Here is a 17,284-nt window from a genome sequence, read left to right as displayed (position 1 = left end):
TAGTTGTCTTCCAAATTTCTTGGCATAGATGAGTGAGTGCCTCCTGTGCTGCCTCACTTTCTTGAAAGACTTCCATTTTTATTCTATTAATTTCTGGTGCCTTGTTCTTTGCCAATTCCTTCAATGCATCTTGGACTTCCTCCTTCAGTATCATTGGCTCTTGATCACATGCTACCTCTTCAAATGGTTGAACATCAACCATTTCATTTTGGTACAGTGACTCTGTGTATTCCTTCCATCTTCTCTTGATACTTTCTGCATCATTCAATCTTTTGTCCAGAGAATGCTTCAGTAAAAAAAGTCGAGGCTTGAATTTTTTCTTCAGTTCCCCAGCTTGAGAAATGCTGAGCGTGGTCTTCCTTTTCGGTTTTCTGACCCCAGATCTTTGAACACTTTGTTGTAATATTTGACTTTATCTTCTCGAGCTGATCTTTGAAATTTTCTGTTCAGCTCTTGGACCTCCTTATTTCTTCCATTTGCTTTAGCATCTCTACTCTCTACAGTGGAAAATAAGTTTCAGTGTCTCTTCTGACCATTTTGACCTTTTCCTTTTTTCTTGTCTTCTTAATGACTTTTTGCTTTCTTCATGCATGATGTTTTTGATGTCATCCCACAACTCTTCTAGTCTTCGGTCTTTAGTGTTTAATGTATCAAATATGCTCTTCAGATGATCTCTAAATTCAGGTGGGATACATTCAAGGTCATATTTTGGCTCTCATGGACTTGTTTTCATTTTCTTCAGTTTCAGTTTGAATTTGCATATTAGCAATTGATGGTCTGTTCCACAATCTGCCCCTGTCAGATTGTTTTGACTGATGATATGGAGCTTTTCCATCGTCTCTTTCTCCAGATATAGTCAATTTGTTTTCTATGTATTCCATCTAGCATCTTTCATGCTGTCAAAAGAACATATTTGAAATGAACAAATCATTGATTTTGCAGAATTCTATCAATGCGATCTCCAGCATCATTTCTATCACCAAGGCCATATTTTCGAATTACTGCTCCTTCTTCTTTGCTCCCAACCTTTGCATTCCAATCACTACTAATGATCAATACATCTTGATTGCATGTTTGATCAACTTCAGATTGAAGAAGTTGGTAGAATTCTTCTATTTCATCCTCACTGGCTTTAGTGTGGTTGGTGAGTAAATTTGAATCATAGTGGTATTAACTGGGCTTCCCTGTTGTTGTTTTTGTCAGGTGCCATTGAGTCAGTACTGACTCATAGTGATCTTATGCACAGCAGAACAAAACACTGCCTGATCCTGTGCCAACCTCACTATTGTTGCAACACTTGAGTTCATTGATGCTGCCACTTGGCCAATCCAACTCCTTGGGGGTCTTCCTCTTTTTCTCTGATCCTCCACCTTACCAAACATGATATCCTTCTCCAGCAACTGGTCTCTCCTGACAATATGTCCGAAGTATGAGAGACGAAGTTTGGCCATCTTGACCTCCAAGGAGCGCTCTGGCTTCACTTCTTCCAAAACAGATCTGTTGGTTCTTTTGGCAGCCATGGCACTTTCAGTATTCTCCTCCAACACCACAACTCAAATACATCAATTCTTCTATGGTCTTCCTTCTCTACTATCCAGCTTTCGCATGCATATGAGGTTATTGAAAATACCGTGGCTTGGGTCAGGCACACCTTAGTCCTCAAGCTGACATCTTTGCTCTTCAACTCTTTAAAAAGGGCTTGTGCAGCAGATTTGCCTAATGCAATACGTCATGTGGTTTTTTGACTGCTGCTTCCTTGAGTGTTGATGGTTGATCCAGGAAAAATGAAGTGCTTGACAACTTCAATCTTCCAACCTGAGAGTCTCATTTTCCGGCATTATATCTGACAGTGTTTCTCTGCTATTCATAAGGTGTTCAGTGACTAAATATTTGGAAGTAGTTTGTCACTCCTTCTTCCTAGTCTGTCTTCGTCTGGAAGCTCATCTGAATCCTGTCTATCATGAGTGACCCTGCTGGTTTTTAAAATATTGGTGGCATAGCTTTCAGAATCACAGCAACTCACAAGCCACCACAGTACGAAAAACTGACAGACAAGTGGTGGGGTGTTCCCTGTAGTTGCATGGATATTATCCTATCACAGACAGTGTTGTACCTCATGACTGATCTGGATATGCTCTCTTTGAGAATAAATGCAACACCATTCCTCTTCAATTTGTCATTCCTGACATTAGTAAACTATGTGGTTGTCAGATTCAAAATGGCTAAGACGAGTCCATTTCAGCTCATTAATGCCTAAGATACCGATGTTTATGTGTTCCATTTCATTTTTGACAATTTCTAATTTTCCTAGATTCATACTTCATACATTCCATGTTTTGATTATTAATGGGTGTTTACAGCTATTTCTCTTCATTTTGACTCATAAGGCAGTGATATCAAAAACAGACTCCCTTTGTGATAGTGGGAATGAGTGAGCAGGGAACTATACCTGGTTTCCAGTCTCACAGCAGCCCCAGCATCTAGTTTCTGGAGGATTGGCAGTACAAGTAGTCACAGCAGCAGTAGCAGAGATGCTGTCCTCACTGGATCATTTTAAAATCATAAACAGGTAATGCATCTTATTGAATTGTTTTCTGTATTATTTGAGATAATCATAAAGTTCCATATTTCTCTCTCTCTCGTCTATGTCCCTGGCTTTATCCTGGCAGTGCATGTCAAGGTGAAAGACAGGTAGACCTTTCTTTCTTGTTCTGTACAGGAAGAATATGAATAGATCCCTATAGTTTTCTCAGGTGAGATTTGAGTCTTGTGGAATCTTCAGTGTGGAACATTTTGAGATGTCCATGATGGCATCATTTCAGTGCATTATTTTCTTTGCAAAACATTTGCTCTTTATTTCTGACTTATTAAAGATCCTTTTTTTATTATGTGTAAAAGGAGGAAATAGTAATAAAGAGTGATTAACTGAAAATATTCAAGCTGTCAATGGTTTCATTTCACTTAAATCCACAATCAATTTCCACAGAAAGAGTAGTCAAGAAATCAAACAATGTACTGCATTGGACAGATATACTTCAAAGGACCTCTTTAATGTGTTCAACAGCAAAGATATAATTCTGAGGACTGATCTAATCTATGATGGCATTTTCAACTGCTTCATATGTATGTGAAAACTGGCAATGAATAAAGAAGAAAAAAAATGAATGGATGCCTTTGAATTATGGGGCTGGCAAAGAATATTGAATATACCATGTACTAACAGAGCAAACAAATCTGTCTTGGAGTCTAGCCAGAATGCTCATTAGAAGTGAGGATGGTTAGACTTTGTCTCATGTACTTTGGACATGTTATCAGAAGGGACCAGTCCCTGGAGATGGACATCATGATTAAGAAAGGGTCAGTGAAAAGGAGATGATTTGACACATTAGCTACTTCAATGGACTGAAACATAACAAAGATTGTTAGGATGGCTAATGTCCAGCCAGTGTTTTGTTCTGATATGATTATGAATTGGAACTGATTTGATGGCACCCAACAATGACCTCAGGAGAGAAACCTCATTTTGACATCCCTGAATAATTATCAGTAATTCTGTGAAGCTGGCAGTAGCATGCTCATTTTACAGATGAAGAAACTGAGGTTCAACGAGATGAAGTGCACTGCCCTTGGAAAGACAGACTGGGATCCTGAACCTCTGGTCCCAAATCTTGTTGGGTTTAGAAATTCTGCTTTCTTCCTTCCACTCTAGAGAAGTGAGACCTGAGGCCTCACTGCTAGTGTACTTCTTCCTGTCCCTGACTCCTAGGTCCTAAGCTCTCAGTGTCTTCTAGCCTGCTCCCACCCTTCCCTTCAGTTCCTTAGCGATTCTAAAGCTTGGGGCATTGTAGCCATCTGATCTTGCTTCCAGACTACGCTTCTCCTGAGCATAGTTGGAATCGTGTATCCTGCCAGTGCTGTGAGTACTATGTGTGTATGCATGCCTGCATGGAAGGGATGGCTGAGATTTGGATTTCTTTTTAAACATGGTAGAGAGCCAAGAGTGGGGTTCTTATTCTACTTCTCTGTGGTCCAGGCTTGGAACGGAGATGGGCAAACACTTGCTGCTCCCTGGTGTGCTCCTGTCCCTTCCTCTGATCACAGCCTGGACGACTTTCCACTGCATGATGACTGAAGGCTCTCGGATGCCTCTGATATCTCGATACTTCGCGCTCTGCCGGTTGGCTTCCAGCCTGTCCTTCCTTGCATCATGCGTTGCAGTGAGTAACCTAACACAGGCCTTGAAGGCTGTGCCACCGAACATAGAGGGTCTCTGTCTCTCTGGTTCTATTTCTGTCCTGCCCCCAGATGCCTTTTCCCAATTCCCTGAGCTCAAAAGCCTGGTGCTGAACCTACGTTCCATTCAGCTCCTACCAGGTGCCCTCCGGGGCTTGGAGCAGCTACAGCAGATTTCTTTCTTTGGCATCCCCACAAAAACAGATTTTCTCTATTTACCGCCTGAAGCCTTTGGCAACTTGAGCTCCCTCCAGAGCCTGACTTTCTCGAGTATCTGCCTGAATGGGAGCTTGGGTGTCCAGCTGCCTCCCAGTCTACAACAACTGGTAGTACACAACAACTGCTTTAGGAATGTGGGGATGCTGACTGATATTTTCCCAGACCTGGTGCTGGGCTCCTCCTCTGAGGATGCTCAGTCCCTGGACATTTTGGACTTGTCATTCAAACACCAGCTGAACTTGAGCAGCCCTGGAGCCCTGCAGGGCCTCCAGCTGAGGGCTCTGCATCTGGGAAACATATATACGGAGGCAGCTGCTGTGGCAGAGCTGGGGTTGCAGAGGCTGGAGGTCCTGTCTATGGTGAGAACTGAAATCGCTGAGCTGCCTGCCAGGCTAATTGCCCACTTTGGGCTGCAAAAGCTGTATTTCAGACATAGTCGGCTAAGGCGCATAGCTCCAGAGTCTCTGGCTTCCTGCCACAGCCTAAAGAGCTTGGATCTTGGCAACAATTATCTGACTGACCTGCCACCGGGCTTCCTGGCTGCCATGCCCAGACTTCAGATATTAAACCTGACCACCAACCAACTGAAGATTGTCATGCTGTGTATGAATGGGGCAGGGGCTGAGTCAGGATTGTGGGTCCTGGATCTATCCAACAACCAGCTAAAAAGCATACACCCAGACACCTTCTCCTGTTTGCCTCACCTGCGGGAGCTGCTACTTCAGGAAAACCAACTGTCTCACCTGGATGACCAGATGTACCAAGGTCTGAAGAGGTTGGAGACATTGAACTTGAGTGGAAATCAGCTGGCAGCCCTGGGCGAGAACTGGCTGGCTTCTCTGCCTGCGCTGACCACTCTAAACCTGCTAGACACCTACATGGTGCTGAACTCGACCTGGGACTTCGGGTCCCTAGAAAAGCTGCATCATTTGAGACTGAAACTCCCCTCAGAGTCTCCCAGGATATTGTCTCTGCCTGTGGGGCTGTCCAGCTTGGAGCTTCATGCAGTCTCGGGCATGAAACCTTTCAAGCTGGTTCCTAATGTTTTTCCAACCTTACAGACCCTGACCCTAAAAGGCTGGGGACTGCAGCTGGGGTTCCAAAATGTTTCTGAGATCTTTCCGGCCCTTTACCAACTCTCTCTGCTTGGCAATAGGTTGGATGATCTCTGTTCTCAGGACACCTCCAGCTTTTTCCTCTGGAAGCTTCCTGGGCTCAAGCAGCTGAGGGTGAGGGGGAACGGGCACAGCCTCAGACCCTGCCGCATCACAGGGCTGCCCAACCTACAGGAGCTGAAACTAGAGGATCTGCAGTCTCGAACCCGACCGCGTCCAGTGAAGTTTGAGGAGCTGGTGGGCAAGTTACCAAGGCTCGAGGTGCTAAAACTATTTCGAACAGGGCTGGAGACATTGTCTGCTGCTGCTTTCCAAGGCCTGGGCAGTCTCCAGGTCTTGGTGCTGGATTGGGAGAACGGCCTTGTGCTGGATAGCAGCCTCCAGGAACACAGTCCCCAGATGCCTCAGTACATTTATTTTCTGTTTGCATCCTTGGCCTGCCAGTGTACCAATGCCTGGATAAGGACCTGGATCGAGCAGACCCCCAGAACATATGTGTACTTAACACAATCCCAGTTATGCCAGGCAGAAGCTAGGGGTCTTTCCAAGAGTTCCCTTTTCCCCTTTCTCCAGAGCCACTGTTCTGAGACCCTGGGGCTAGCGCTCTTTTTGGGTAGCTCTGCCCTACTGTTTCTGTTGACCTTCTTGCCCTTCCTAAAGGACACCAGGAACTGGGCCCTCTATCTCCAGACTTTGTTTAGGGCTTGGTTCCAGGGCGTGAGGGGCCAGAGGGATGAGAGAAACCAGTTCCTCTATGATGTGTTCGTATCTCACTGCAGACAAGACCAGGACTGGGTGGTAAGAGAGCTGCTACCCACTCTGGAGGGTTGCCCTCCCACTGGCTGGGGACTGCGGGCCTGCCTCCCTGAGCGGGATTTTGAGCCAGGCAAGGATGTGGTGGACAATGTGGCAGACAGCATGATGAAGAGCCAGGTCACACTTTGTGTACTGAGTCCACAGGCCCTGCGCACACCTCGCTGCTGCCTGGAGCTCCGCCTGGCCACCTCCCTCCTGCTGGCTGCCCCCTACCCACCAGTGCTGCTGGTGGTCTTCCTGGAGCCTGTCTCCCGCCACCAGCTCCCCCGCTACCACAGACTGGCCCGGCTGCTCCGCCAAGGAGACTATCATGTATGGCACGAGAATGATGAAAGGAAGGACAAGTTCTGGGCTTGGCTGAGGGGCAGGTGCATGTGTGTTGGAGGATGAAGGTAGAGAAACACAAGACAGCCTGACAACAAGTTATACATGAGGACATGAGATTGCATTCAGCTCCTGGTGGGAGGTGCAGGGATGGTCAAAGGGTCAAATATAGGGAACACAGATTTTGGGAAGGTTCTAGAGGCTGAATGAGAATATTTGTGGGGGGGATGTCAGGTATGTGATGTGACCTCAAGATCTCCAAATTATCAATAAATTACTAAGTCTGTGAAATGCTTGGCTTGACTGGACTATTTAAAAAAAAAAGGAAATTCACATGAGACAGAAGGGGCCCAGGAATGGAAGTCCATGGAAATTCATGGAAAGAGAACAGAATCATCTTCAAATAGTAAATGAGGATCAGGTCAAGCTCGATCAAATCTTCAAGGGGTAGAGGGACCCCTTTTGTCATCTGGGTTATTTTGTTGTTGTTGTTGTTAAGTGCTGTCTCTTCAGTTCTGACTCATAACAACCCTGTATAGGGTTTCCAAGGAGTAGCTGGTGAGTTTGAACTACCCATCTTGTGGTTCAAACTGATTTTGCAATCCAGTGCATTAGCCCACAGCGCCACATCAGGTCTCCGGGATATAGGATTGGTAACTGAGGACCACAATATTGGACAGCTGAAACTGTCCAGGCAGCAGCAGACTGATTGTTCCCTCAAGAAAAACCTAAAGAAATGTTCACATCTGTTGCATTGTTTGATCCTCATAGCAACTCCTCAAGGAGAAGACCACCCCTTTAGCATTTTGCACTCTTTGCCTTACTAAAGGACTTGTCGCTCCCAAGATGCCATGCTTTTCTATCTCTTTGACTTCGCATGTGTTGCTCCTTCCCCCAAGAGTACTCTTTCCTTTGGAGAACTCCAAGGAGCTCTGGTAGTGTAGTGGTGACAGTCCAATGCTGATCCTAGAGCACAACACCAGGACAGCAAATACATGTATACTGCAAACGTATGCTCAGACATTTCCTACTCATTGGGATACTTGAGTAGTAAGAGTTTGAAAAACCAAGACCTGGGGACAGGGATCAGGTCTGATTCATCTCTGCATTCTTAGAGACTAAGGTTGAACCTTATTTGAAAAAGTTACTTTGTTTTCATTCATTATTTGACATCATTAATGAATGATGTTGTTGTTAAGTACTGTCGAGTCGATTCTGACCCATAGTGACCCTGTATAGGGTTGCCGAGGAGCAGCTGGTAAGCTTGAATCGCCAACCTTGCAGTTCAAACGGCTTTGCAGTCTGGCGCATTAACCCACAGTGCCACACCAGGACTCCATTAACTAAATTACCACACAATAAATTGGACTCCTGGTGTGATGCTGTAGGATCAGCACCGAACTGCAAACCACAAGGTTGGCAGTTCAAACCCAACGGCTGTTCCTTGGAAACCCTATACAGGATCTCTGTGAGTCGGAACCAACTCGATGGCACTTAACAGCAACTGCAGAGAGGCTGACACAGCTCAGATAGAGTTCCCATTGAAGATTGTAGAAGGAATGCTTGCAAATCAAATCCTGGTGGGTGCTGCGCAAGAGAAGTAGAGTCTGCTTCAGGCTCTGTCACTTATTTGTGTATGACACTGGGAAGGGCACTTGGCCTCTTAGGGACTTCATTTTGTCTTCTGTAAAATGCAAAGGACAAAGACCAAGGGAAACCCTAGACTAATTCTAGTCTGGATTTCGGGTGAAGGGCGCCCTCTTGTGTCCAAATGGTGTACTTCACTCTCTGTGCACCGTTGCCTCCACGCCACTCCAGGGCAAGCCTTAAGCCTACGCTGCATAGCAGCCTTTTCAGCTTCAGGTCCTGATACTTTCTCAAATGTCTTCTTACCCTGTTTCCCAGTCCTCCCCACTGTATCTTTCACCCCTGGCTCTGTGACCTCTTCTACCTGTAATGTGGGGCTGAGAAGAAACCTTGGAAGTCATATACCCAGAGGTTCAAATCCCAGCCCTGGCACATGTTGGCTATTTCCCCTTGGAAGTTGTGGATAATAATACCAACTATATAGGACTGTATGGGACTTCAATAACAAGTAGTGCTTATATTTGTTATTACACTTTTGGAGCAAAATCACACATTAAGACAAAACATGTTTCACAGAGGTGGAAGAATGTGAAGTGGCCTTTATGACCCAGATATGGAATTCCCCTAGTATTAACACCAGGCAACATGAATCGAACATTTAACATATACTAACTAGGTGCTGTGGAGTCAAGTCAGACTCATGGAGAACCTATGTGTTTCAGAGTAGAAAGACACGCCACTGGGTTTCCCAATGGATGTGATCATTTGGAAGTACATTGCTTGGCCTTTCTTTCAAAAGGATTAGAACTACCAACATTTTGGTTAGTAGCTGAGTACCACCCAGTTACTACAAACATAATACCAGATTTTGTTGTTGTTGTTAAATGCCATCGAGTTGGTTCCGACCCATAGTGACCCTGTATAGGGTTTCCAAGGAGCAGCTGGTGAGCTTGAACCGCTGACCTTGCAGTTCAAACGACATTGCAGCCCAGTGCATTAACCCACAGTGCCAATCAACAGCTACTAATTACTAAATTCAGACTACGTGCCAGACATGTGCCAAGTTTGTTGTTGTTGTGGTTTAGGTGCTATTGAGTCAGTTTCCACTGTATGCACAGCATAGCAATTCTATGTACAACAGAACTAAACACGGTTTAGTCCTGTACCATCCTCACAACTATTGTTACATTTGAAACCATTGTTTTCACCACTGTGCCCATCCATCCCGTTAGGTGTCTTCCTCTTTTTCTCTGACCCTCCATTTTACCAAGCACGATGCCCTTCACCAGGAACAGGTCCCTCCTGATAAAGTAGCCAAAGTATGAGAGCTGAGGTCTTTACATCCTGGCTCTAAGGTGCATTCTGGCTGCACTTCTTCCAACACAGATTTGTTTGTTCTTTTGGCAGTACTTTTAATGTTCTTCTCCAACACCATAATTCAAATACATCGATTCTCTCGGGTCTTCCTTATTATTCATTGTCCAAATTTCACATGTATATGAGGTTACTGAAAATACCATGGCTTGGGTCAGGCGCACCTTAGTCCTCAAACTGATATCTTTGCTCTTCAACACTTTAAAGAGGTCTTGTGCAGCAGATTTGCCTAATGCAATACATGGTTTGCTTTCTTGACTGCTGCCTCCATGAGTGTTGATGGTTGATCCAAGCAAACTGAAGTCTTTGACAACTTCAATCTTTTTTTCCATTTATCACGATGTGATCTATTGGACCAGTGGTGAGGATATTTGGTTTCTTTACATTGAGGCGCAGCTCATACTGAAGGCTTCATCACTAAGTATTTTAGGTCATCTTTGCTTTCAGCAAGCAAGGTTGTATCATCTGAAGATTCAAGGTTGTTAATGAGCCTTGCTGCAATCCTGATGCTACATTCTTCTTCATATAATCCAGCTCTTCAGAGTATTTGCTCAGTTTACAGATTGGATGAGTGTGGTGAAAGAAAATAACCCTGGCGCACACCTTTCCGGATTTTAAGCCATTCCGTGTCCACTTCTTCTGTTTGAACCACTGTCTCTTGGTCTATGCACAGATTCTCACAATACTATTAATTCTTTCAATATGGTTATCAGGTGATATCATTATTAATATTCTCATTTCAAAGATGAGGAAACTGAGGCAAAAAGATGGTAAGTATTTTGCCCAAGGCTCCACAACTAGTAAGTGACAAGGTCTGCGTCCTGTATTTGGAAGTAAGAAGTTTCAGATCCAAGCAATTTTGATTCCAAAGATTATGCTTCACTTGTAGTTTTGTGTAAATCGTAACACCTGTACAAGGTGTTGTTGTTGTTAAGTGCCGTCGAGTCGATTCTGACCCGTAGCGACCCTGTATAGGGTTTCGAAGGAGCAGCTGGTGAGCTTGAACCAGTAGGCTCTACTATATTCTTACATTTCACAGATGGAAGCCAGGGACAAAAGAGATGCGTTAATTTCTTCAAGGTCACATAGCTAGGAAGCAGTTGGGTTAAGATTTAGATGCAAGTCTGACTACAAAATCCACACTGTCATCCTCACACTACTTAAAGGATTTGCAGTGGTTCAATGCCACTGCATTATATTAAGACTCTTCTACTATAATGATGCCCTCCCTATACAGGGTCGCTATGGGTCAGAACTGACTCGATGGCACTTAACAACAACAACATTAAAATGATGTAACAGTCTTTCAACATCCACTAAGTGCTAAATTCTGCACTAATGAATTTACATAATAATAACTAACAACCAACACACATGCAAGTAAAATTTTGCTGAAAAGAATTAAAAACCAACTGCAATAGTACACTGACAGGGAACCGTCAGAGGTTCAAGCCAGACTCAGATGAGGACATGGACTAAGGAATGTCACTGCTGATGTCAGGTGGATCTTGTCTGAAAGCAGAGAATACCAGAACTATTTTTACCTGTGCTTCATCAACTACGCAAAGACTTTCAACTGTGTGGATCATGACAAACTATGGATAACATTGAGAAGAATGGGTTTTCCAGAACACGTAATTGTGATTATGAGTAACCTGTATATAGACCAAGAGGCAGTCATTTGAACAGAACAAGGGGATACTGAATGGTTTAAAATCAGGAAAGGTGAATGTCAGGGTCATATCCTTTCACCATACATATCAATCTGTATGCTGAGCAAATAATCTGAGAAACTGGAATATATGAAGAAGAACATGGCATCATGATTGGAAGAAGACTCATTAACAACCTGCAATATTCAGATGATACAACCTTGCTTGCTGAAAGTGAAGAGGATATAAAATACTTACTGATAAAAATCAAAGAGCACAGCCTTCAGTATGGGCTGCACCTGAAAGTAAAGAAAGTAAAATCCTTACAGCTGTATCAGTAAATAAAATCGTGATAAATGGAGAAAAGATTGAAGTTGTTGAAGACTTCACTTCATTTGGATCCACTATTAAACCTCATGGAAGCAGCAGTCAAGAAATCAAACAACGTATTGTACCATGCTGCACATGGCTTCTTTAAAGTGTTCAAGAGCAAAGATGTTAGTTTGTGAACTAAGGTGGGCATGGCCCAACCCATGATATTGTCAATAGCATCATATGAATGTGAAAGTTGGACAATGAATAAGAAAGACCATAGAAGAATTGATGCATTTGAGTTATGGTGTTGGAGAAGAATATTAAAAGTATCATGAACTGTTAGTAGAACAAACAAATTTGTGTTGAAAGAAGTACAGCCAGAATGCTCTTAGAAGGAAGCATGGTGAGTCTTCTCTTTCACACTTCAGGCATTTTAGCAGGAGGACATCATGCTTGGTAAAGTGGAGGGTCAGAGAAAAAGAGGAAGACCCCAAACGAGAAGGATTGGCACAGTGGCAGCAGCAGTGGGCTCAAGCCTAATGATTGTGAGGTCGGTGCAGGCCCGGGCAGTATACAGGGACACTAAGAGTCGGAACTAACTCGACAGCACCTAACAACAAACAACCCGAACTAGCACTCTGGTGCATTATTAGGACTCCAGCACTGAAATAATTATTTGAGGTGTATAATCCCATTTAAACCTCACAAACACCTGGTGACATGGATACTATTATTATCATTTTGCCAGTGAACAAAGGGAGGTTCAGAATTCACCCAAAGTCACACAGCTTAAAGGTGACTTTGAAATTCGAATCTACAACTGTCTATTTTGAGCAGAGCCACTAGTTCCCTCAAGTTAGCCCCTCTCCTTTTTTTTTTTTTTTTTAACACATGTATTTTGTTGTTGTTTGGGGAGTATGCATAGCAAAATATACACCAATTCAACAGTTTCTGCCTGTAAAATTCAGTGACTATTTTTCCAGTGGTACAACCATTCTCCCCCTTCTTTCTCCCCATGAACATAAACTCTTTGCTCCGTAAGTTGCCTATGTAATCGTTAGCAAGTTATCAATTTGATCTCATGGATAGATCTTGAAAGAGCACAATGCTCAAATCTGGCATTCTTTTCTAGCTAAGCTAAACTATTGTTTGATTTTAAGACTTCAAGAGAAGTTCCATATTAAAAGTATGGAAAGCATCACGAATTTGCGCGGTATGCTTGAATAGGGGCCTTGCTAATTTTTTCTGTATCATTCCAATTTTATTATATGTGCTGCCAAAGCGAATACCCTCTCCTTATTTCTTATTGCTTCTACTTTGACACCTTGTAGGTCTGAAGCTCAAACTTCGCCCCTTCCATTGGTCCGGCTCCGACTACTGGAAAGGGCCCGGATCTCAATAGAGCCCGCCCCCCACGCGTTAATCTGTTTCAGTTTGTCCCATCCAGTGTCTGGGGACTTGAGAAGATGACTTATTTATTGGCTGACGATGTCTGAAAGGCAGCACTCAGAGGGGTCCACTTACCGACACTCACGCAATGCCTTCTGGGAGTCGTAGTCTCAAACCGTCCATTCCCGGGGTGGCGCCGTTCGGACTCCGCATCCCAGCATTCCCTGCGCGAACCCCGGAGCACTTCCGCCCTGTTGTGAAGTGGGTGTCTCGGTGGGTGAGTCCGGGTGGCGGGGCGGGGGCAGCTGAGACTTGGGGTCTGGGCTGGAGAGTGAGGAGAAGGTGGTGTCCTAGGGGGTCGGGGATGATGAGAGAGGAGAAGGAAGCTTTTATGCATGTGTATGTTTGGTACGTGGGGGCGGTCAGAGGATGAAGCGTCCGGGGATGGGAAGGGTCATAGAGGGGTCAAGGATGAGGCAGGAGATAGAGGGCCTTGGGAGTGAGGAGCGTCTTGGAAAGGTCTGTAGATGAGGAGGTCGAGAGAGATTTTGGAGGTGGGGGAATCATAAAAGGGTCTGGGGACCACAGAGGGAAGGATAGAGGGCCCTGGAGCCCTGGCAAGAAGAGGGCCCGAGCTGGAAGCCTGACCCCCGTAAGAATAATGTTCCCGCCTCTGCCTATCCACCTAGAGCAAAACTCTGGTCTGCTGGAACCTCCCTTACACTTTCTTTAATGATTGTTGTTACCTCTGGGTTTCAACGAGAGGGAATATGTATTGTGCTCTGTCTCATCCCTGCACCTCTTTCCCTGGTCTTGATGGAAGGGGATGGCATCGTTATCCACTCTACCCAGTTGTCCTCGCTGATTCCTCTTGCATTCCTCCACATCCAAACCCAAAACGGAACCAGTTGCCTTTCATTCGATTCTGTGTTGCAAAGTAGAATTGTGCTCCATAGATTTTCATGACCATAACCTTTAGGAAGCAAATCGCCCGACCTTTCTTGTGAGGTGTCTCTCGGAGGTTCAAACCGCTGACCTTTTGGTTAGTAGTCAAAAGCTTAACTGCGTCACCCAAGGCCTCCTCTACACCCAGGGGTCTTCAGATACTGCCACTGTCCCTAATATGTTTTGAATCTACTTCTTCATTGTCAGAGTTTTCTTAGAAGCTTCCTTCTCCCTCCCTTCCCAGCCGTGACACAGGTTGCACCTAGTCTGATCTATTTAACCCACAAATTGGATTGTCCCAACTACTGCTTCACAGCCTTGATTGGCTCCCATTCCTACAGAATTGAGTTCAGAACCTGAGGTTGACATCCAAAACCCTGCATAAATAGTGTTAGTCTCCTCTACAACCTCATCTGCAATTACTACCCCTTGTACACCTGCTCTTGGACTGCAAAGCTTCTCCCCATTTTCTGGGTAGACTGTTAGGTTCTCTCTTCCCCCATTCTCTGCCTTCAAGAACCAACTCAGATGTTACTTTCTTCAGTTTCCTTAGACAGATGAAGTCACTCCTCCCTCCAAATTCCTTTTCTTACTGTATTTACCATGTGAGATCCTACTTATGATCTTGGACATATTTGTTTCTGTCACTAGACTGATCCGCTCCACAATAAGTCGCTTCCAGTGCTCAGCTCAGAGCAGACAGCAATAAATGCATGATGAATGTGTGAATAAAGATTGTCCAGGGTTTGCCTCACTGTACCAGGCTTGATGACTCCTATATCCAGTGGGTTTCCAGGGGCTTGAACTTTATAGTCTTCTGCATGAAGCTAGTTCCATGCTTATGGTGGCAAATCCTGGGAATGTATACCACTTCTTCTTCCTGTCTTTAGCAATGATGGCTAGCTGGTCACAATAATGAGACAGGACTCAGAGTCCTCAGCACCCTACTTTAGGCAGGCACTTGAAATTGATCTTTAAATGCACCCTGTTTGCTTCTTTTGGCTTAAACCTTGGTTGCTTTAAACCAGGGATGGGAAACCTTCATTGTCAGAGTTTTCATAGAAGCTTCCGTCTCCCTACCTTCCTAATCTGGACACATTTCTAAGAAACTAACATTTCTAGTTTTTCTTGGGGCGTCCTAGTATGCCACTATAGGATAGGCATTAGATTACTAGCAGCAAGGTTCAAACCCACCAGCAGCTCCTCAGAAACCCTGTACCAGGGTCTCTATGAGTTGGAACTGACTCAACAGCACTTAACAACAACAACTTGGAAAACTTGGAAGTTCTGAGAATACTGGGCCCATGTTTCCTCTGGCACACTGTAGGTAGTTATGTCTCTGCCCAGCCCACTTCATTCATTTACATTACCTACTTGGTCCCTATAGCCTTGTAAATTTGTAGTCACCAGTTGGGGAACCTGGGGCAGCTGTCCACAGGGCCGAGTTTTAAGTTGTGCTTAACTAGGTAGCAGTCACAACCACATGACCAGCCCAAAGTCACAAGACTGATTATAGGCAGGACGAACCGGGACCCGTACCTGCTCACTTCTTCCTTAATGTTCTTTCTACACTCCCATACCACTTTCTAAGGAATGTGGATGACTGGCAGATCTGGAAGAGACTGTTTAGTGTGCTTGAGAAAGAAGGAAACAAATCTGGCTTTAGATCCCAACTCTGCTGCTTGCTAAATTTATAACCTTGAACAAGTGAGTTTTCATTATAGACATTCAGTTTCCCACAATGTAAATTGAGTATATAAGGGAGGCATACTTTACAGGGTGATTATATTTTAAAGTCAGTATTCGTGTTGTTAAGTGCCATTGAGTCAGTTCCAACTCATAGTGAACTTGTATAGGGTTTCCAAGGGGTTTGAACCACTAACCTTGTGGTCCAGTGCTTGCTCATCTTACAGCGTTACACCAGAACTCCAAAGTCAGTATAGAAGTCGAAAACTCACTTTTAGTTAGTGTAAAAATGCCTTGGCAAGGAGCCAGAAATTAACACACTGTCTTTCAAGAGGCCAACCAGGATAGTTAGATTTTCTTGGTTAAGCATTCGATGAAAGAGTTGGCTTGTGTTTAGGAACCCTGTTGTATAAAAGGCACACTCTGGAAAGACAGGCACGAGGGAGCTAACAGCAACCTCGGGAACAGCAGAGTCATGGGTGTCATCACAGGCATACTCAGGACAGACACATAGTGAATGGAACTGGCCACCTGTTTAAATGAGCTCTTTCCAGTCATGGTATGTATGTAGTTGAGTCTGTGTGAGTTACAGGCCAGTGTAATGAGCTCAACATAAAGGACATGGGAGATTATGATTGTAGAGCATCCAGCATCAAGCCTTGTACCTTATGGGCACTCAGTTAACAGGTTTTTGTGTTGCTGAGCCCACAATAGTGTGGGATAAATCCTGTGTTAGAGGTGTGCACCAACTATATTGGGAACATAGTCTGGAGAGGCAAGCAGGAGTTGGGGCAGGGTGTGACAAGAGCATGTCAAGAAACATTAACAAATGAAGTGACATTTGAGCTGGTAGTTGAAGGATGAGAAAGAAGTTGCCAGTCTTTTCTTTAGTATGAGGGGACTTCCAAAAGTTTGTGGAAAAATTCCATCTTTCAATTCCATTTTTCCACAAGCTTTTGGAAGCCCTCTTGTGTATGGAGGTGTTGTGAGACAAGCATTTTGTTTTCATCACCCTTGCTTGTTTTCTGACAATCCAGTCAGATGCCCATAATGCAAAATGTCACCCTTCCTCTATTCACGACCCAGCTATGTCACGCAGTTCTTAGCCTCCTTTGAGTGAAGATTTTTTGTGTCATCTTGATTTGTTGGGAATGACACAGAAAGCTCATTTTTTCAGATAATCCATCCTGGATGTCATCAGGGTCTTCATTGTGTAGAGGAAGCAGGCTCAGGCCTTCAGTCCTCAAGTATTTGCTTAGAATCTTCTGTGTTTTGTGCTTATAGCTGGGGTGGTGGTGCCAAAAAAAGAAGAGTATGCTATACTTTTTGCCCTCAGTGAGGCTATAATTTCCCCAGGGCTCATGCACACACATACACCCCTCAATAACACAATATAGAAAGCTATTAGTGTCACAAGCAAGATGGAAAATAAAGAGAAAGGAATTCCTTCCAGCATTAGTAAGAAGGCCAATTAAAAAAACAAATCTGTTTCACACAGAAATGTTTACTTATGATACTTGGTTCATGAAGACCAAAGACAATCAACAGTCTTCAGTATGGATTACACCTCAACATAAAGTATGGATTACAACCAACAGTCTTCAGTATGGATTACACCTCAACATAAAG

At 44.2% G+C, this 17,284-nt stretch overlaps 1 protein-coding gene across 1 annotated transcript; it reads left to right on the top strand.

The window, feature by feature from the left end:
* The first annotated feature begins 4,046 nt into the window (after window positions 1-4,046).
* On the top strand, window positions 4,047-6,773 carry LOC102818248 (toll-like receptor 12-like). The gene has a single exon (XM_006862363.1). It carries the CDS (start codon window positions 4,047-4,049, stop codon window positions 6,771-6,773), a length of 2,727 nt encoding a protein of 908 aa, XP_006862425.1.
* The last annotated feature ends 10,511 nt before the right edge of the window (window positions 6,774-17,284 follow it).

This window comes from Chrysochloris asiatica, unplaced genomic scaffold, assembly GCF_000296735.1.
Source record: "Chrysochloris asiatica unplaced genomic scaffold, ChrAsi1.0 scaffold00047, whole genome shotgun sequence".
Classification (NCBI taxonomy): domain Eukaryota; kingdom Metazoa; phylum Chordata; class Mammalia; order Afrosoricida; family Chrysochloridae; genus Chrysochloris; species Chrysochloris asiatica.
Note: the sequence above shows the minus strand (reverse complement) of the source record. Positions and strands in the feature narration are given on the sequence as shown.